Source organism: Elaeis guineensis, chromosome 12 (assembly GCF_000442705.2).
Source record: "Elaeis guineensis isolate ETL-2024a chromosome 12, EG11, whole genome shotgun sequence".
NCBI classification, from domain to species: domain Eukaryota; kingdom Viridiplantae; phylum Streptophyta; class Magnoliopsida; order Arecales; family Arecaceae; genus Elaeis; species Elaeis guineensis.
Window position 1 is genome coordinate 53105840 of NC_026004.2, and position 22526 is coordinate 53128365.

Here is a 22526-nt window from a genome sequence, read left to right on the forward strand (position 1 = left end):
TAACTTTTAGTGGCTATTCATAGGTATTTCAATTGGATTAATTGACTCCACTCAGTCATAGTTTGATCGCCATATCTGTGGAAGATCCGTTCACACTGCATGGTAACACCATACAACCTCAGATCGCAATTGACTAGGTTTGATCATTTGAACTCCATCTAATGTAAATCTAGAAGCTCGGCTACGCGTGCCCATCCAACATTTATTGATGTGAGAATTCTAACAAAGTTCTAGATATCCAGGTAGGAATGGTTTATTTATTTACATCAACAAATAAGCTTTTGCCTTTACTCCTCTAACAAGATATTGCAAAGCCATGACCACTCCAAAAGAATTAATTTCAGATTTACCGTGCTCATTAGGAAGGAGGTGCGTTTTCTACGGATGGAGCAACTAAATTTCCAAACCCTCGCTTTTCAATATTAGGACGAGCTAAGATTTTCCAAATGCCGTCTCTTGTTCTAGTAATACAACCAAGTGAGGATGACTTGCACTTAGAATAAAACAATTACAAGTTTTCCGTCAAAGATTTTAGATCTTGTTGATCGTAGTCCCCTCTCCATGCATTCCGCCTGTAATGTTTATGTCATCCCAGGCACATCTAGTAGGCTGAAGCTCTCTTCATCTTCAATCCTTCTAACACTTCTTTTCATGCTCTTCAACTTCCTTTTCTCAAACCATATACCTAACCTTGTGCCTCAATCCCAATAAGTAGCACGAGGTGTTGAAATGGGCGAAATACAGAAAAAAATGAAAAGAAACATGAAGATAGCAATGAAAGGAATTAGAATAAAATGAGCAAGACATGACAAGTATAGAACTAATCTAAAGACAGGATTTTCACCACATTATATATGCAAATAAACTACCCAGTCTTACTCCAAGAGCCTACAATAACCTGTTGATTTATAAAAACATAATAACAAAGTAAAAATATGAGCAAAGAAATGAAACTTAATAAAAGAATTTTAAAAGAGATCCGAAAATACAAAAAAGGAGAAGGAGATTTATAGAGAGAGACTTCTACATGTTGAACACACAAAATACAGCCTTCTATAGAAAATGAAGCGCTGTATATGGTGACGGCTGAATATAGAAGTCATAAGATACAGAACCAAACAGTCTATTAGAAATCTATCAGAACCCAACAACCAGTCTGGAAATACATTAACCCAGCAGTCCAAAATAGTGTCAGAGTGGTTGGAATCATCCTTCAGTTCCAACATTGAAAAAAAAAAAAAAAAAAAAAAGAAGCAAGAGTATGACACTAACATATCCATTTTGTCCGTGTGATGACTGATCATTTCATAATACCATGATCTTGACAAAGATCGGTTTGTGAAACATCATGGACAACCAATGTCCGAATTCTTCGATAGGAAGTTTCAAATTTTGAGTCTCCTGGTAGCACAATCATCAGATATGATGGCCACATTGCTATAATTTACTCTGGGTGTTAATACTCATGAATACCCATTGACACTCCATGTCACGAGAGCTGCTTCCACATACCTTATAAAACCCCTTCAGTAACATCCATTCAAATGGACCTCAGGCTATTGAATAGACCATACCATCCAGAAGAGTAACCTAACTAGCAAAATAATGCATTCTAACCCATCGATCATTCAATAATACATCATTTGGATATGCTGATCACTTAGTTGAGGAAATTCACAGAATATAAGAGTTAAGAAGGACATAACTGTGATAGATTAGTATCTCAAGATCAAAGTTATCAAAAGCTAACTCCTGTAATGAAAGACAGTTTCAGAAAGTAGATCCACCCAAACACTGATAACCAGAAAACTAAGTGCCACTTCCATACAACAACATGGCTGCCATGACGCAATTGCAACCACCTATAATTTTCAAGTAGAATAACACAAAACAAATGAGTCCCAAAAACTGCATGGTGCCTGACCACAAGACCCCAAGAACATGAGTCCCAAGAACAATTTCCTGCATCATGAAACCAGGAAAACCAAAAACCACAAGATCGTTAGTGGTGTTAACAAGCTTGGATTAGATATTTGTGAGATCAGTCAAAGCTTAAAAGGATAAACACATGTACTAATTGATTTGATAAATATATATTGATAGATTTTTTTGGTCAGAAGATCAGAGCAAATGGAATCCAATGAGCTTAAGAATAGCGCAAATGGAATCCAAAGATGGGTAAGACACGCTTTGTACTCGGTTTGAAGCCTTTAAGAAGGCCTGTGGGCAACCAAGGCCTAAAGCCGTGGTGTGGCGTGTTCGACAGAACCCTAAGACACACCAGAGAGAGTTCAGCAGTGATAGTAGGCAGCAGACCCTAAAAAGGCATCTATAGAGAGCAAAAGCAAAGGCTTCGGGCAGACTGTTAGGCAGCGGACAGCGGTCATTTCAGGGGTTCTAAAGGTCTCCTAAAGAAAGAACTTTTGTGAAGAAGAGCTTCTTGTTGAGAAAGAAGGATTGGTGTATGAGGATTGAAGATATCCTCTTGTAAAATTTTCTCTTCTCATAGTGAAGCTTGCATGCCCCATGGAGACGACCCTTTTGGCTGATCCACGTATTTGATTGTATTTCTTGTTTTATTTCTTCTTTCTTCCTGCTGCAACGCATGGTATCCGATCCTGCATAATAAGTGGTATCAGAGCTAAACAGTACCAGGATGTCGGTTGCGACGGTGGTGATCAAGATTGAAGATAGAGAAGACAGGCTCAATTAAGGTGAAGATCAATAGGTTTAATGGAAAAAATAATTTCTCCTTGTGGCAAGCGAGGATGAAGGACGTGCTCATCCAGCAAGGATTGATCGATACTCTCTTGTGCGAGGAGAAGCCGACTATCATGGAAGTGCAGGATTGGAGGCGGCTCCAGATGCGGACGGTGAGTACGATCTGCTTATACCTAACGGATGAGGTGATGATTCATGTACTTGGCGAGACTTCTCCCATGATGCTGTGGTCGAAGCTCGAGTTATACATGACGAAGTCCCTCACCAACACTTTCTCTGGAGGCAGTTCTACAAACTGCGGATGACTGAGAGACAGCGTGCAGGAGCATCTCAACCACTTTTCAGAAGATCTTCACCGACTTCCTCAATGTTGGTGAGAAAGTTAAGGAGAAAATCAGGGCGTTCGTCTTGCTACCCTTCGTATGAGTCCTTGATGACTGCTCTTCTAATAAGAAAGAGAACTATTAAGATGGACGAGATCACCATGGCGATTCTCCAAAATGAGATTCTCAGGAGAGAGAACCCAGCTTCGAACTCAAACAACGACAGCTTAGCTTTGATGGTTTTTGGAAGAGCAGGTGATAGCAAACGGAGCAATAGAAGATCGTGACGAAAGCGGTCCAAGTCCAGAACAAGGGACTTGAGCAAGATCAAATGTTACCGATGCAACAAATTGGATTGTCCACAACAAAGAGATTGAACGAGGGCTACTATAGTGATAGCCAGTAGCGAAGTCAGAGGATGATGTCCTGATGATATCTAACGAGGTATCTAGTTCTTTCCAACAGTGAATTTTAGATTCTGCATGCACCTATCATGTATGTTGCAGAGGAGCTGTTTGACTTCATAAAGAGCAGTGAGAGCACTGTCCATCTGCCAAATGGATCGAGCTATGCGATCAAAGGCATCGGGATAGTCAGCTGAAAGATATATGGTGCAGTGAGGAGATTGAAGATCCAATACATACCCGATTTCAGACGAAATCTTATCTTACTGAGCAGACTGAATTCGATCGGCTGCAAATGGAGAGCTGATAGAGAATCCTGAAGATTTTGCACGACGATAGGGTGATATTGGAGAGAAAGAAGAGGACAATAGGACATTACTACCTGATGAAGAGCCCAGTGCGAGATGGAGCTTTAGAAGCCAGGAGGAGCCCAGAGCGAGACGGAGCTCCAGATGGAGGTGAATCAGGCACGAGATGCAATATTCGAAAGGATGAGGCGATATCGCAATGTGAGATTCTTATTGCCACAGGAGACTACCCCAAGCAGGTCTCAGGTCAGGAGCATGACATACGATGGAGATGGGATAGAGCAGCCTGGCTTGACTCCTATATTTGTCCATCCATGATCAACAGGCATTTGTCCCAGGACATGGGGACAAAAAGATCCAGCTCTGAATCAGGAAGAGATCGAATATCGAGTCGAGATGAAGATTGTTGAAAAAAAAAATCTCGAGATTCGATCCACAATAAGTCCAAAACGAGATCCAGGATGACGAACGGAGTCCAACGAGCTCAAGAGCAGCCCAAATGGAGTCTAGAGATGGGTAGTACACACTTTGTACTCGATTTGAAGCCTTTAAGAAGACCTGTGGGCAACCGAGGCCTGAAGCGGTGGTGTGGCGTGTTCGGCATAACTGTGAGACGCAGCAGAGGGAGTTCGACAATGGTAACAGGCAACAGACCCTGGAGAGGCACCTACAGAGAGCAGAAGAGCTTCAGGCAGACTGTCAGGCAGCGGACAGCGATCGTTTCAAAGGTTCAAGGGGTCTCCTAAAGAGAGCTTTTGTGAGGGAGAGCTTCTTGTTGAAAGAGAACTTGATGTGCGAGGGTTGAGGGTGTGATCTCCTCTTGTAAAATTTTTTTTCTCATAGTGAAGCTTGCATGCCCCGTGAAGGCGAGCCTTTTGGCTGATCCACGTATTTGATTGTGTTTCTTATTTTATTTCTTCTTTCTTCCTGCTCCAATGCATGGTACCGGATCCTGCACAACAATATCAATTTACTTCCTTCAACCAAAATTACTTACCAGTTACTTCAAATAGAGGATGGTGAGGTACATGAAAAAAAATAGAGGGTGGGGTACAGCCATAGTGTATCAGGTTTCTAACATGGACTTGCAAAGAGAAGCAAGCAGACTTATAGTGATTTTATTTAGTATGTTGAGTTGATCTATCTTAGTGTATTCTATTTAGCAAACACTATCCATCATATGAACAGATGTTTGAAAAAAGAAAATTAGTTATTTTGTTCTTAAAATCGAAATTGATGAGAGACAACCTTAAATAAACCAAAGATAAGGTTTTAAATCCTGTGGGGCAAAGATGTCTCAGTCTTTCTATGAAACAGGATGCTCCGTTATCCCATCCCATCCCAACAGCAGTCTCGATCATCATCCCGATGGAATATCCTCCATCTTTCTCCACTTCTTTTCTTACTTTTTTTCTTTCTTTCTTCTCCTCTTTTTTTTCTCTTCCCATTTTCTTTCTTTTTCTTCTCCCTTTATTTTTTTCATTTTTTTCTTCCATTTCTTCATCCTTCCTTTCCTTCTTTCTTCTTCTCTCCCTACGTGGATGAGTTTCGGAGTCCCAAGCTCATTCGGATCCCATTTTCTCATAGAAATGGTACGAAACGGCCAAGACACCCCCCATCCCATCAGGACAAAATCTTGCCAAGGATGGGAATTCAACATAGGAGTACCACAGCAGCTCTTGAGATTAATCTTTGTTAGGCCTGAACCAAAAAAACTCATTTACCTATAACCGAGATTAAAAAAGAGGGTTCAAAACATGTGTTCATAGGGTGTCCAATGTGAAAGAGTGCTGAGATGCCAAGATTCCAAAAGCCTAACAAGATTTTCTCCATGTAATTTTAGGTAGGCAAAGGATTCAAGATCAAAGCTTTGGTTTCATTTTGCATTTTAACGGGCCAAACAAGTTTGAAATTTGAAAGCTTTAGCGGTTTCAGCTCCAATTTTGGTATTTGCAGCTGAAAAATTGTAAACATAAAATTGTCCAAAGTTGGGGGGAAACAAAAATATCTAACTAAAACAAATTATAAAAATAAGTTTTGTGTTTTATCAATGAGTAACTGCTCTGAATAGTATGTATTGTGTAATGTGCATTTGTGCATCTGTTTCAGCTTATGACTGTTGTTGTGAACTGGGCATGTGCTCATACAATGACTGTCTCTATGGTATGTAATTGTCCAACTTCAAGTGGGTGTGGCTAAAATTAGTAAATTATCTAGGTGTTTCTATATGCATTGAACACATGTCAATGACTGTGTCGTTTATGTTATTTTTATTATCAAATATGCTCACATTATAAGTTCCTTGTTGCATTTTCCCTTTCTTCTTTTTCTGTATTTGGCATCTTACTTCACTAAATCAGGCGCCTCGCTTGCACCTTGAACCTAGGCTACAAGAGAACTTGGCATCTTGGTGCACCTTGAGACTTAATAACTTGGCTAAACAACGACATCTGCAGAATCTTACTGAGATCATTTTCACATGAGAATGGCACAAATTTTGACCATTTATGCAGCCCAATTGGACAGGACCAATAGCATTCTCAATCATTATCACACTATTTATCTTTAGGATCTTACTTTCATACCTTATTAAGGGCAGGCCTTGGCACAAGTGCAAGGTCACCCCATTACGAGCTAGGTGTCCTGGGTTTGAAACATGGAAACCTCTCTGCACATGGGAAAGGCTGCATACATCCGACCCTTCGCAGACCGCACAATGAAGAGAGCCTCATACACTGGGAAGCTCTTTTATAATGTTCTTACTATATTTTGCAAATCAAGAAAAGCCATGCATGCTTTCAATTCCTCTTCACAAATAAGAAAAACCAAATTGCATGTCAAAGGCATAGCATTCCATTTTCCTTCCCTTAATATTCAGCTAGTCTCATGCATTGGGATTGCCTTTTATATGTTCCTACCTTATTTTGCATGAAAAACTAACCCTGCTTTCGATTCATCTTCACAAATATGGAAAACCAAATTGCATGTCACAGTTGCAGCATACCATTTTCGTTTTCCCTCACGATGTTTATAATTTCTTCTATATACTATAATAACTTGATAGTGCTGACTAATTCTCACCTACGAATCTAATGATAATGCCCAACTTCAACTTTGCAAATATTCCATTATCTGTCTAGTTACAGTCTATTTCATGCACCGCATCAAGACACAAAAAAAGGGATGGATGATTACATCAAGACCTACAACCTAGAAGGGTCCAGAATGGGGGAAGCCCAATCCATTTTTCTGTTGGATCGATCATTCAGGCCAGAGAGAGTCCAACATGACCCAGTCCCAAAACCAATGCATTCAAAACAGGTGAAACAGGTAGATTCTTCCAATGCAAGATAAAGATAAGTACCTAATCCATTGTATGATAGAAAAAAAAATACTGATATATATACCAAGCAGAGAGAGCTGTAACTGTAAGAGTGTCAATCAAGGTTGCTTCCACTAACACTGTCGACAGAAACATTAACAATGGCAATGGGTTTTAGGCAAGACTAGGATGAGGTAAAATTGCCCAGGATAAGGTCATTTAGGGTTTAACCGGTTTAGACCAGGTTAGTACATGGTGTTGTGATCCAGGTGGTGTGCCCAAGGCCCAGGGGACCAAGGCTAAGGCCAAGGTCCATCATTCATGAGGGCTTCATGGAGGCTCTAGGGCTAGTTGGGCCCTAGGTTGAAAGGCTGTGGGCCTTTCGGGTTCTTGAAGTCTAGGTTATGTGGGCCTCAAGAGACCAACTCTTTATGGGCCAGGTCTAGGCCCAGGATAGGTGAGATTAGGTCGAGTCATGGGTGTACATAGGCTTGGGTTAACCTAATCTCCCATAGAGTTAGTCAAGGGAGTTTTGGGTTTGGGTCACTTGACCCTGTGTTTATATATACATGTACTATATAGGTTTGATTAAGCCAAGGAATACGAAACTCTTTCTCCCAAGTCTCTCTCTCTCTTCTCCCTCTCTCTCCAGCCATTCTCCACGCCCCAGGAGCAAGAAACCCTAGGGTTTCTTACCGCCAGGTCCCAAAAAGGCAGGAGAAGCAAGGAGGCACTAGCCCCTTCCCCCTTGCAGCCGCTGACTCTCTCTCTTCTCCCTCTCTTGCAGCCGCCCAAACATCAGGTCCAGGACCTGAAATCTCTTGAGAAGAGGTTGGTACAAGTTCCTCTCAGATTTGGAGTTGATCTGAGGTCGTTTGAGGCACGGATGAGATCTCCATCAACAGATCTACAGGAAAGGCTGCAGCAGGACAGATCTGCAAGGTCTGTCTCCATCTATCTTCTTCCCTATCTAGAATGCCCCGATTCGAGATCTACGAATTGGAAGACCTCGGTCCAAGTCTGATCTGGTTTGGGTACCAGATCTTGGATTTTTTAGAGGTGATTTCAGGGGCATTCTTCATCTGGAACAAAAGGCTGACAAAGAAGACAGCAACCAGGCTGATTTCGTCAAGGGCCTTCGATCGAGTCCAGAAGTCTCCAGAATTGTTCGTTGCTGGTTCCGCTGCACCCAAGGTCCGTGGGAGGAGCCGGGATCGTGCTCCAACAGTTGGTATCAGAGCCACAGTGGTGAAGAAGCGGTTCCAAGCGCAAGAAGTTGAAGATCCCAAGTGCTGAAAATTTTCAGCAAGATACCATCAAGGTATATTCTACACTTCTTGATTTTATATTGCTTGTTTGGCTTGAATCCAGTCATGGGCAGCAATATGAAGGTCGAATTTGAGAAGTTTGATGGCAAGAAAAATTTTTCCATGTGGAAAATCTGGGTGGAGGATCTTCTGGTGCAAGCAGATCTGGATCAGACTTTGGATGAGAAGCCTGAGGGAATGACAGATAGACAGTGGGCATCGTTGGAGAAGAAAGCATGCTCGGTGATCAAAGGATGTTTGGCGGATGCGGCGTTGTATTCGGTGCTGGAAGAAAAGACCCCAAAGGGCTTTTGATCGAAGTTGCACACCATGTATATGGGGAAGAATATGTGCAACAAGCTGATGCTGAAGAAGAGGTTGTACAGTCTTCGGATGCAGGGGGATCTGATGTGATTGGCCACATTCAGAGGTTCGACCAGTTGTGCACGGAGTTGATGAATATCGGGGTGAAGCTGGATGAGGAGGACAAGTCCCTGTTGCTTTTGTGTTCACAACCAGGATCATATGACTCTTTGGTGACTACACTGCTCTACGGCAAGGAGACTCTGGAATATGAGGACATGGTCTCGGTGCTGAGGTCTAATGAGCAAAGAAAAAAGTTGACCAGAGATCGAGCTCCCCAGGAGGGTTTTGGCAGTAGGAGAGAGGACAGGTAGAGGCAGAGGCAGAAGCAAGTCCAGGGGGCGGTCCAAGTCTAGGAAAGGAAAGAGATGAAATGCTTCAAGTGCAATGAGTTCGGGCACTTCAAGCGACAATGTCCACTATGGAAGAGCAAGAAGGGAGAAAGAAGTGGCTCAGAATCAGTGAGTGCAGTTGCTGGACAGCAGGTGGAGGATGATCTACTTATGGTATCAGATGGTCACAGGCATTACACAGAGGAGTGGACACTAGACTCTGCGTGCTCACATCACTACACCACACAGGTCTTGGTTTGCGACATACACCAAGACAGATGAGGGATCAGTGACTCTAGGCGACAATCATCCTTGCAAGGTGGCTGGGATAGGGACAGTCAGGGTGAGGATGTTTGATGAAATTGTGAGGACATTGACAAATGTAAAGCACGTTCCGGAGCCGGAAAAGAATCTGGTGTCACTAGGCTACTTGGAGCGCAGTGGATACAGCTTCAGCAGTAGGACTAGAAGCGGAGTACTGAACATCTCCAATGGAGCTATGGTAGTGATGAGAGACAGGAGGTTGGACAATAACCTCTATCGCATGGAGGGACCTATGGTGACCGGAGAGTCTGATGCAGCAGCTGCAGCACAGGACCAATAGGGGGCTTACAGGATATGGCACTACCGCCTAGGCCACATGGGTGACGAGGGGCTGAGGGAGTTGAGCAGGAGAGGACTCATCTCTGATCTGGAGGATAGTGCTACAGGGGAGATCTGTGAGCCTTGCCAGATGGGAAAGCAGAGGAGAGTTCAGTTCAACATCAGTACAGCCCGCAGTGCAGCCCCTCTGGAGTTAGTACACACGGATGTGTGGGGACCAGCCCCAGTTTCAGCTTGGAATGGGGCCAGATACTTCATGAGAGAGAAGTCTGAGGTCTTCACCAAGTTCAAGATCTGGAGAGCTGAGGTGGAGCAGGGGAGGAGCGTGAAGTGTCTGAGGTCAGACAATGGCGGGGAGTACACCAGCAGAGAGTTCCAGGATTACTGTGAGGAGTGTGGGATCAGGAGACACTTCTCAGTCAAGGGGACTCCACAGCAGAATGGGGTGGCCGAGAGGATGAACAGAACACTTTTAGAAAAAGCACGATGCATGAGGCTGCAGACAGGACTTTCAAAGGAGTTCTGGGTTGATACAGTTGACGCAGCGGGTTACTTGATCAATCGGTCACCTCACACTAAGTTGGATGGCAGGCTTCCAGAGGAGGTGTGGTCTGGGAGGACAGTTGGGTTGGGCCATCTACGGATATTTGGGTGCACGGCCTATGTGCACATTGGAGCTGGTGAGCGGAGCAAGCTAGACGCCAGATCACGCAAGACGGTGTTTCTAGGCTATCCGCGAGGAGTTAAGGGATACAGGCTGTGGGATCCCTTGGAAAAGAAGGTCATCATTAGTCGGGATGTGACTTTTGATGAGGAGTCAGTCCTACAGAGGCGAGCAGGCATGGAGGAGCAGCAGGAGCAGGAGGAGGTCCAGCAGGGCGCTGCTGGACAGCTTACCTCTTTGATTTTGCCTCTTACAGGTACTACTGGAGGACATGACATTCAGATGGAGCACCTACCTAAGGTGTCTCCACAGGTGGAGAAGACTCGGACGGATGATCGAGGCAGAGAGGTCCAGCAAGAGCGAGCTGGACCGAGGACTGATATCGGTGTTGCCCTACACAAGCCCAAGAGGACCATCAGGCAACCGGACCGATATGGCTTCGAGGAGATGCTGTCATATGCCCTGGTGACAGCGAATGGAGACCCATATACGTATCAGGAGGCTATTGAGAGCCAGGACAGAGAGCGGTGGGTCCAGACGATGTCCGAGGAGATGCAGTCTCTCCACCAGAACCAGACGTGGCGATTGGTGCAGTTACCACAGGGGAAGAGGCCCATTGGCTGCAAATGGGTCTACAATCGCAAGGAAGGGCCTTCAGAGCAGGGAGGTATCATATTCAAAGCGAGGTTAGTGGCCAAGGGATACTCCCAGAAAGAAGGCATCGACTTCAGTGAGGTCTTCTCTCCCGTCATCAGACATACTTCCATCAGAATGTTGCTGAGCATTGTAGCAGCTCAGAATTTAGAGCTGGAGCAGATGGATGTCAAGACGGCGTCCCTCAATGGGCATTTGGAGGAGAGGATTTACATGGAGCAGCCATCCGATTTCAGGGATCCAGGATTAGAGGGAAAGGTTTGTTTGTTGCAGAAGTCGCTGTACGGGTTGAAGCAGTCGCCAAGGCAATGGTACAAGCGGTTCGACTCCTATGTGCGCAGCATTGGACTTTTCAGGTGCGAGTTTGATCCCTGTGTTTATGTTCAGTCTCTTGAGGATGGTTCTAGGGTGTTCCTACTCTTGTATGTGGATGACATGCTTATAGCATGCAAGAGTAGGAAGATTGTGCAGGATCTGAAGGCATCCTTATCTCGGGAGTTTGAGATGAAGGATTTGGGCCCTGCAAAGAAAATTCTAGGCATGGAGATTTTCAGAGACCAACCCCGGAAGATGCTGTATCTATCTCAGGGGGGCTACATACAGAAGGTCTTAGAGAGGTTCGGGATGAAGGGAGCAAAGCCGGCGGAGCTGCCACTTGCCGGTCACTTCAGACTCTCGAAGACCATAGCGCCACAGACTGAAGTGGAGGCTCAGAAGATGGAGACGGTTCCTTATGCTTCAGGAGTTGGGAGCTTGATGTATGCGATGGTCTGTTGTAGGCCAGACATCGCTCATGCAGTGAGTCAGGTTAGCAGGTTCATGGTGCAGCCTGGCAGGGAGCACTGGAGAGCTCTGAAGTGGATATTCAGATACCTGACGGGTTTAGTTGGAGTTGGCATCTGCTACGGACAGCGAGGAGGTGCAGTGGGATACTCTGACATGTCCAGGGAGACTCAGGGGCTGATTGGCGATTATGTAGATGCAGACTTCGATGGAGATGTGGATACCCGGAGGTCTACGACAGGCTTCATCTTTAGCCTGTATGGAGGTCCTATTTCTTGGAGATCGAGTCTGCAGCCTATCACGGCCCTATCCACTACAGAGGCGGAGTACATCGGACTGACAGAAGCAGCTAAAGAGGCACTTTGGCTGAAGGGTTTGTTGACGGAGATGAGCCTTACTCAGGAGGCCATTAGAGTGCACTGTGACAGCCAGAGTGCACTTCTATTAGCACAAAACTCAGTCTATCATGCAAGGACAAAGCACATCGACATTCGGTATCATCGGATCAGGGAGCTTGTGGAGGATGGCGAGGTGGAGCTGGTAAAGGTACACACCAAGGAGAACCCAGCTGATGCACTTACGAAGGTACTTCCACGAGACAGCTTTCAGAGATGTGTTGAGCTGATTCGACTGATGGACAGAATGGAGCTGGTTGAGGCCTTGGGACACCAAGGTGGAGATTGTTGTGATCCAGGTGGTGTGCCCAAGGCTCAGGGGACCAAGACTAAGGCCAAGGTCCATTCATGAGGGCTTCATGGAGGCTCTAGGGCTAGTTAGGCCCTAGGTTGAAAGGCTGTGGGCCTTTCGGGTTCTTGAGGTTTAGGTTATGTGGGCCTCAAGGGACCAACTCTTTATGGGCCAAGGATAGGTGAGATTAGGTCGAGTCATGGGTGTACATGGGCTTGGGTTAACCTAATCTCCCATAGAGTTGGTCAAGGGAGTTTTAGGTTTGGGTCACTTGACCCTGTGTTTATATATACATGTACTGTATAGGTTTGATTAAGCCAAGAAATACGAAACTCTTTCTCCCAAGTCTCTCTCTCTCTTCTCCCTCTCTCTCCAGCCATTCTCCACGCCCCAGGAGCAAGAAACCCTAGGGTTTTTTGCCGCCAGGTCCCAAAAAGGCAGGAGAAGCAAGGAGGCGCTAGCCCCTTCCCCCTTGCAGCCGCCGACTCTCTCTCTTCTCCCTCTCTTGCAGCCGCCCAAACATCAGGTCCAGGATCTGGAATCTCTTGAGAAGAGGTTGGTACAAGTTCCTCTCAGATCTGCAGTTGATCTGAGATCGTTTGAGGTGCGGATGAGATCTCCATCAACAGATCTACAAGAAAGACTGCAGCAAGACAGATCTGCAAGGTCTGTCTCCATCTATCTTCTTCCCTATCTAGAACGCCCCGATTCGAGATCTACGAATTGGAAGACCTCGGTCCTGGTCTGATCTGGTTGGGTACCAGATCTTGAATTTTTTAGAGGTGATTTCATAGGCGTTCTTCATCTGGAACAAAAGGCTGACGAAGAAGACAGCAACCAGACTGATTTCGTCAAGAGCCTTTGATCGAGTCCAGAAGTCTCCAGATTTGTTCATTGCTGGTTCCGCTGCACCCAAGATCCGTGGGAGGAGCCGGGATCGTGCTCCAACACATGGCAAGGGTCGAGTAGGAAAAAATAAGGCCCATATCCAATCCAATTTTTAAATCAGTTAATTTATCAGATATAGGCCAGACCCACTGATCTAAAAAATTGGCACAACTCACCTTACCAGTCCACAAACCAGAATAACCCACTACCATTATATGGGCATCCATCAGCTCCTATGATTCATGCCCATCAATTTACACATGAGGTAGGATCATAAGGCATAACAACATTATATGGGAGTTCTTGGACATAGTTGCCTGGGTTCCTGCGAACTCACCATTCATAGAAATTTCCAATGAAACTCGTCACTAACAAATAGGGTGCGCATGTCCTAACCAAGTCAGATCCAAGTCGGTTCGCATGTTATATCTGTAGAATCCATTATTAAATTTAAAAAATAAAATAAAGAAAAGGGTTAAGGACTTCTTCAAGGTCATATATTCACAGTGTATAGTGATGATGGATTTGAGGATCTAATATGCTGAGGGTGATGCTCATGGTAAAACCTTGTGGAGCATGATGGCCTTTATAGATCTGGAATATCAGTTTATTTGTTAAGATTAATATTCTTCTTAAGATTATTATAATTTTTCTCTTTTCTTGCATTAAAGAGATCAAACAGAGTAAATTTGTTGTGCAAATATAAGAAAATGCATGCATAATTGAATCAATGAACCAATAAATGAAGAGTAACACGATGAAAAGATAGAGCCACTATTAAATCATAACTAGTAACTTAGAACCAAGAACAAATCTAGTTGCATGTCTAAAACAAGTTTGTTTTTCATTTTTCTGCCCCCGAGAGTGGGGCAAAAATACAAAAAAAATAGCAATCAATCATGAGATTATTCACTTTATGACCTTGTTAGGCATTGTTTTTACGGAGCCAAAAAACACTTCTTGGAGTGCCAAAAGCACTTATGGAGATTTTGAGGTATATGGTAAAAATTTTGAAATAGCTTTCTCGGTCCTAAAGCACAAAAAGCTCTACTAGGAAAGCTCCAAATTTGGAGCTTTCGGGTGAAAGATTTCCTTGAGATAAATCAGAAGCTATTTTTTGGAGCAAAAGCTCACCTTAGAGACCAAGTTCGAGTCCCAGCAATGGAATTTTTAAAAAATTAATTTAAAATACTTTTATATTGCCATAATTATGTAAGTTAGTATCATTTTATTGCAATAACCATGCAATTAAGGATTTTGAGTTTAACCTTATGATAATGAGGATCACCTCCTTCAAGATTGTTTCGAGATAGGATAACCATAAGTTGAATGTTTTGCATAATCATATTATGACTCTTCTTATGAATCGTTAACTTGTTTATCTATGCTTGTAACATGAATATTGAGAAATATCTGTGAACATTTATGTTTCTATTAAATTGTGGATATATGAACAATTTTATCGCCTTTTGTATCTAGGTGAACAAAGTCAAACATTTATATTGCTACTAGAATCAAAACTATCATTTTTTGCTATTACAATATTATTTATAACTTGATAAAAAATAATCAACAATATTATAGTATGATATAATAACAATAAAATATAATATAATATAAATAATAATCATATCATATTATTATATTATCATCACTGCTATTATAATATAATAATATCATGTTATTATTATAATATTATTATATTATAATAAATAATAAAAATTATTATTTATTATTGAAAGTATGATATCAAAATAAAAAATTATAAATTAATATAATAATAGTTTTTGATAGTATCAACAATTGGATAATTGAATGCACGATGCAATGTCCTTTATTATTATTTCCTAATAATAAAAGTACTATCCCAATTCCGTTACCAAACAACAAACAGCTTTTTATCAAAAGCTTTATTAGTGAAAGCTTTGTTGCCAATAGCTCTACTGATAAATGCTCTATTATCTAAATAATGTCAAACAAAACCTATTTTACATTTTTGCTTAGACAACACAATTGTATCCAATCCAACATACTGTCTAAACATAAATCGTAGTCATCATAATCTCTATTATCGCTAGTGTGATGCGACTCTTTATATTATGAAAGGACTGTTTGACTGGGTTTTGCTTTAAAGCTTCAATAAGTGAAAGGCATCCAAAAATATACTCTCATAGCACAAATTTTGCAATATTATTAAGGGTCGATAAGCCTATAAAAACTGCAATATGAAGAGATTACCTCACACAATCAGCCTGACCTCGACCTAGATCTTGATCTTCAAATTCAATTTTTTGAAACAAAAGAAGGGATTAGCGAGATTGATTGATAATAAATGACAGAAGATTCGATGTCAAAATTTATACAACCTATCATATGTACTAGCAACTACCTTGAAAATCTGGGAGGAGAAACAGATCTAGATCTTGGAGAAACAGATTTTGATGGCGATCTAGAGACAGGTCTTTCCATTGACTTGCTGTCGAGAAAAAGAATGAAATAAATTTTAAATGAAAAGAGGATTTATAGCTATGCAGATATGCAAAAGTAAGAATTCACCTCTTACTCCGTCTAGGGCTTCTGCTCCTACTAAGGCTCCTGCTTTGGCTTCGACTCCTCGACATGCTTCCTTCATAGCTTCTTACCTAAAACAAATCAAGTTTTAAGATCAAAATAACATCACACCGGGCAATTTGATTTTAGGTCTCATGGTCTGATTTATGACATGTTTGTTGTTGCCTAAAAAGAGTATTTTTGTACCTTTTAAAGCAAAAAAGTTCTTCTATGCAACAGCAATCAACGCCAAAAAGTTGCAAAAGCAAACATGAAATAGAAAATACAGATGGCACATTGAACTCCTGGTGAGAAGGAGCGACAAAATGTGTGGCAAAATGTATAAAACTATAAATGATAAATTTCATGTGGAGCTCAGCCTTCCCAGTTCAGGAGTACCAAAGTAAATGTTGCTTGTAACTTTAACATGCACTTACATTCTAGGGCATTATGATATCATTACCGTTGATTTCGCTAGCAATCAAGACTAAATTTTCATTGGTATCTGTTGTTCAAGATAATGGATATAACTGAAATAAATCCACAAAAAACACCAATTATTATATTGGTATATATAACACAGCAGGTTCTTGAGGGGCTGAGTCAATGAGCTTGCTTCTAAAAGGAAATTAATCTTACGTGAATGAGAAATCAGGATCATAGCAAATAGGTGGGTAATTGCAAAACGTAATCCTGGTGCAGAAGCATGACCAGGGAAAGAGCAGTAGCTAAAATAATATGTTGAGTTCGAAATATATATTAATAGCAAAATAGTAGAATATCAATAGCCAACTAATACACAGACCATTTCTCGAAGCAATGCATTGTCATATTAGCAATTTGAAATTTTGGACAGTGATTCATGGAATTCACTTCAAAGTAGTGTTTTAGAAGGGAGCCGTGGTATGTGGGCAGTCATGGGCACATAGCGCATATGAGGAATGTGGAACACATATGCCAGTGCATATGCAATTATTATTTTTTAACTAGTTAAAAATAAATATAACATGTTAAATACAATAATAATGATAATAATGACAGCAATACCTTTCTGGATGGATAATAACAATATTAATAACACTAACAACTAACCATTAGTGCTTATTATTTAATACCTAATACCTAATAACAATAATATAACATAATCATAATCCGCATTCCTAATACCTATGTCAGTCTCACTAAAAACCCACATCGAACCCAACCATCAGCTTGAACCAGCTTCACCAGCATGGATCAACATAAGAGTAGGCTTTATATGTGCCTCCAAAATGCCCCCGGGGTGGGGGTGGTGTGGTGGAGGGACCATGTATGTGGCCACACGATGCTCAACGGACCATCTTTTCAGTTCATATGGAATATGAACGCATAGTAACTGCATGCATACAAGGCAATGCGGTCAAGGGACCACATGCATATCTAGGTGCACAAGTAGCAGTATATACCACATTTTAAAACATTGCCTCAAAACAGCTCAGGCCTCTAGAATTTTGAGGTGGTTTAATAAAAACAGGGCTAGATCTATCCAATTCTACAAGTTAAAAGTATATTGAAAAATTTGTATGGCAAGCTGGTTGAGAACTTTAATCCAACAATTCAATAACATATTGTTGTCATTTGGATCTATGAAGAAACTTGTATACAACTAGGTATCATGGGCTTCATATATACCTGCTAACCTTATTTTAGTCCAGGAAGAACTATGAGAATGAAAGCAAGAAACACTTCGTTTGCTTGCGAATGGAAGGAAAACATGAAATGGAAAACAACAGTGGTTTTTGGAGGGAGATGGCATTCTCATTGCCCATGCTGTTTGGCCCCTTTAAGAATATAAGGTAGCAAACCAAACTCTTCCCTCATCTACCAAGAAATCATTTTTCTGCCACACATAGCATTTAACAGGGAAAACAGATCAAGACAATACATCTTTTAAGGTTTCTTTTACTTGACAAATATCTTCGACAAGGAAAACAGATCAAGTCAATACATCTTTTAAGACTTCTTTTACTTGCCAAATATCTTAAACACATCTTATGAATATCAATGACGTAAATTAGGTAGAAGATAGTAAAAAGCTATGTTGACGTATATTTAAGAATATATATATATATAAAGGAAAAAATATAGAATACAATTGTGCCTGTCTTTCCAGTTGTTACTCTATAGTTCCATAATGGTAAACATATGCTTTTGCATGTTTTTCAATGATATGGCTGACTCCTGCATTAGATCAAATCTTCCGAGCATACTTTCCCTTCATTTTCTGTATTAACTCTTCCAACCATTAACCAATGTGGTATGTATGGTTGCAGGGACGAAAATGAACTCCCAACTGCCCACATCAAGACTGGGTGCAAGAGTGAGAAGTGGAGCTTTCAAACAAAAAAAAAGGGTAAAAAGTAAATAACATCCTGCATTTTAATCTGATTTGCAAATATCCCTCTGCATCTTCAATTTCAGCAATGTCAACCTCAAACTTTGCAAATAATTGCAATGTCCCACACCGACCTTCTAATTTGGGGGAAAGCTTACTGTCAGCACCACATGGTATATTATTTGGACTTAAATGATTGATATGACTTTATTGGATTATTTTAAAATGGAATAGAATCTGATGTGAATTTAAAATAGTCTAATGACTAAAATACCGAAGCCCCAACCTTAACTTCATTCCTTTCTCCAACCCTCCACCCTATGATGGCTATACAACCCTTGCCGATAAACCCCCGACCACCGCTGACGAAGGAAAGAGAGGGAAAGGGAAAATAAGATTAGGAGAGGAAGATAAGAGGATGGGGGTGATGGCGCTGCAGGGATGGAGGCTTTTCTTGCTAGAAGAAATAAGCTTTTCTTTTCTTGCTTAAAACCCCATCCCCCCAGCTATGGCTACCCCCATCCTCCTCTCTGCGTCCTCTCTTCTTCTTTTTCCTCTCCTCCCAATGATTGGCAGTGGAATTTTGGCCATTGCCATATTATTCCTTCTTCAGCTACTTCAAATGGTACTCTTGGAATCGCATCCTAAGAGATCTACCCACCACCGACCTCGTCGAGTGCATCCTCCACCTATGGTGGGAAGATAGAGACATTGGAGTCTTTAATGAAAGCAAATGCTAGTAAGATGAATAGCTTTAGGATACTTAAGGAGGAGGAAGTGCTAGTCTCCAATGGGCCAAAGCTAAAGGCCACAAATGTCCTAATGTAGCTGATTACATATAGGTCAATCTCTGTGAAGGATAATCAGAGCTTTGGGCTTCTTCCAACCTACAAGCCGAGGTTCTCCCACATGAAGTTTCCATCGCCGATTATTTCAAATGGCCTAAGGAACTCTTCGGCTGGGGCAGACACCCAGTCATCAAAAGGTGGAAGCAGAAGCATAACTAATACTTCCTCGATGAAAGGATCATCTATGAGGTTAGAATCGTTCTGAGAAGAAAAGGATAAGATGATCAAGATCAAGGAAAATTAAGTACAACAGCACCCTGCCCTCCCTCTAATATTTTTATGGTTGTGATATTGCTTCTGTCCCTTGATGTAGAATGTGCCAATTTATTCCTGCAGGCTTGCTTCTGGAGCTTAGCGAGGATGTCCTCCCCCAACAGTGGAGGATGCACTCGACGAACTCCATGTTTCCTCTCTTTTCCTTCACCAACGATGGTCGGGGTGGCCCTAGTGGGGTTTGTACGACCGTCGTAGAGAGGAGGGTTGAGAAAAGGAATGAAGTTAAAGTTAGGAGGGTTGGAGAAAAGGGTGAAGTTAAAATTAGGACTTGGGTATTTTAGTCATTAGACTATTTTGAGCCCACATCAGATTCTATTCCATTTTAAGATAACCCAATAAAGCTACATCAGTTATCTAACTCCAAATAATATGCCACGTGGCACTGGCAGCAAGCTTTCCCCTAGTTTGGAAGGTCGGTGGGGGACATTGCAACAATCTGCAAGTGTAGGATTGACATTGCTAAAATTGAAGATGCAAGGGGGTAATTGCAAATCGGGATAAAATGTAGGATGATTTACTTTTTACCAAACAAAAAAGAAAAAGCAAGCACCTTAAAAGCATATGCCGAAGTTACAGAAGTATTAGAAAACAATATAAATCTACCTGCAACCATAGTAACAGAATTTGGAAAATTTTTTGAAAAATGCACAAAGATTTGCTAGGAATTTACCAATGAAACCACAATTGAATTATCTTGTGAATAGTTTGGTGGTTTTACAATCCACAAAGATTTGCTAGGAATTTACCAATGAAACCACACTTGAATTATCTTGTGAATAGTTTGGTGGTTTTACAATCATGGAATTCATGAGATTCACAAATAAAAATGAGAACTTTTGAAAAACTGCAACTCCTAATGCTTGCAGTCATGGCCTTACATGCTCCAGAGTGCAGGTGGGTTTGAGCTATTAAGTGTGAAAGGGTAAAAAAAAAATGTTCCAAAGCTATCAGCACTGAGTATGTTCAATTATCTTTCATGTTCTCAAGTTCCCGCTATCAACTTTCATGTTCTCAACTTCTAGACTTCTTAGCAGCCCTCATCATTTCTCTTTACTATTACCAAGGCCAGTAAATTGAAGTTTGAATATTTCTAATCTAGGACAAGAAGTTATAGAGAGGACGAAAGAGAGGGGAAGGAGTTGGGGGGGGAGAGAGAGAGAGAGGAAACAAGATGGCCGATATTGGCCTCAAACCTTCATTCATTTAAAAAAAAAAAAAAAAGAGCACAAAAATATTTTCCTCGTGGCTCTTTTTAAACTCAAACTTGATCTACATGTTAATTCAGGACTCTTATGCACCTTGCTCTAGGTTCTACGTATTTGTCCGCATATCATCTTTTACACCCATTTTTCAATGTGATGATTAAGGTTGGACTGCATAAGGAGGAAACTCTTATCTACCTAAAGCAAGAGTTGGTGGAGGTTGAAGGAAATGCAACCTCAAACAAAGGGGACATGGAAGCATTTAGAAAGAATTTTTATTAAATAATATTATGCCTTATAAGATTATGCAAATCTTTATTCAATCTTTCCATTTCCTAACACAAAACTTGTACTAAAAATTGATAGAATCATGAATGGTAAAACTATGATAGAATTAACGTTGATTTTTGTAAATTATGAAGGCAAAAAGTGATGCTCCATCGAAGAGGAAGTTTTAGGAAGTGGGTGGAATAGTGGAGCAAATGTGAGAGTCAAGGCAGAAAACTTAGTTTGCTAAAGGAAAAGCTCAGCTAGGGAAGCAATTACCTGCTTGTGATTTGAAAGCAACTGGTTGGAGTAAGATTTCTTTAATAATGCGATTGAATTTAAGCAATTTGTGATAATCTCTCTTCTAATTTCCCTTATTTGTTCTTGGATTACTCTGGACATTTCAACTAAATCCCACTCTTTGACTTAGATCTTCTCTTTGTTCTTTCCTTGTTGTCCAGCTCTCTTCTTCTAAAGCCAACCATGTTGCTTGTCCTCTTTTCTACTCTCCATGTCATTGGCTAAACACATGAATCAATAATATAGTCCAGATTGACAATTTTTACTAATAGTATCATTGGAGAGATTAAACTACATAACCCATGAGGTGGCTTATTCAACAGAAGACAACAAATGATTTCCTAAAATAAATAAGTTCTTTCTTTCTAAAGTCAAGGTTCGATATCAAAGGCAAGGTTTGCTATGCCGGTATCGGTGGCCGTTTCAATCGACTGGTGGCACGGTATGGTACGACCCTGTACCATATCGGACCGGCCCGAACCGATGAAGGCAAATGAAGGGAGAAGAAAAAGAGAAAAATAAAGAGATAAAAATAGAGGGGGGGAGAAAGAAAAGGAGAGGGGAACTCATCGGAGACACCGTCGAACAACCTCTGGCTGGCCGCCGTGACCGTCGGACGGCACACTCTATGCGTGCAGTGCCACAGGAATGAAACAGGTGCGATGCCCCTATTTTACGGTTATTTTTTTAAAAAAAATCTGAAATTCTTGAAGCCGGCAATTAGTTTGCCAACTTCACTTAAGTGAAGGCGACAAACCGATTGTCGGCTTCACTGTTTTGGCTTTTTTTTTAAAAAAATTCCAAAGTGAAGCCAGCAAAGCGGTTGCCGACTTCACTATTCATCTTCGTTTTTAAAAAGAGCGATAAATAGGGGCTGTCACCCCTATTCCACAGCCACGACTCCATCCGCCCAATTTTCGCCGTCCGATGGCCACAGCGGCTACCCGACAAACACCGACGGCCCTTTCGCCGACTGTGCATCCTCTAGTACGTCGCTCCCCCTCTGAGCACTCTCTCTCTCTCTTTCTCGCTCTTGTAAAAGCCCTATCGGGCAATAACTGGGCCTCGAAAGCCCTCCGGTGGCCGCAGCGGGCCACCATCGACCTCCGACGGCTAGGGCTTTCCCTCCCTCTCCTCTCTCTCTCTTTCTCACTTTTCCTCTCTTTCCCTCTCCCTCCTCTAGTATACCAGTTTCATCAGCCGAACCATGTCGGTTCCCTACCGGTACAGTATAGAATGTACCGATCGATTCGGATCGAAACGAAATTCCTTGGTCAAAGGTGACATGATGCCCATGTTATTCTATAAGTTGGAAAGAGTCTCACACAAAAGATGATAAGATTCTATACA

At 41.7% G+C, this 22526-nt stretch overlaps 1 protein-coding gene across 14 annotated transcripts in view; it reads right to left on the reverse strand.

Moving 5' to 3' along the window:
• Positions 1-235: 235 nt before the first annotated feature.
• The window catches only part of LOC105032660 (serine/arginine-rich splicing factor SR34A), a 46044-nt gene continuing 23753 nt past the window's right edge, over positions 236-22526 (reverse strand). For 7 of the 14 annotated variants that reach the window (XM_029261095.2, XM_029261090.2, XM_029261091.2 and 4 more), the window contains 4 exons: positions 15923-16001; positions 15749-15835; positions 15598-15634; positions 2375-4708 (listed from right to left, as the gene is read on the reverse strand). In XM_029261095.2, the coding sequence (XP_029116928.1) occupies positions 4594-4708; positions 15598-15634; positions 15749-15835; positions 15923-16001 (318 nt within the window). In that variant the 3' untranslated portion in view covers positions 2375-4593. Of the gene's footprint in view, positions 691-1684; positions 1963-2374; positions 4709-15597; positions 15635-15748; positions 15836-15915; positions 16002-22526 lie in introns of those variants that run through there. The other 7 variants (XM_073247031.1, XM_073247029.1, XM_073247035.1 and 4 more) reach the window with 7 other exon arrangements.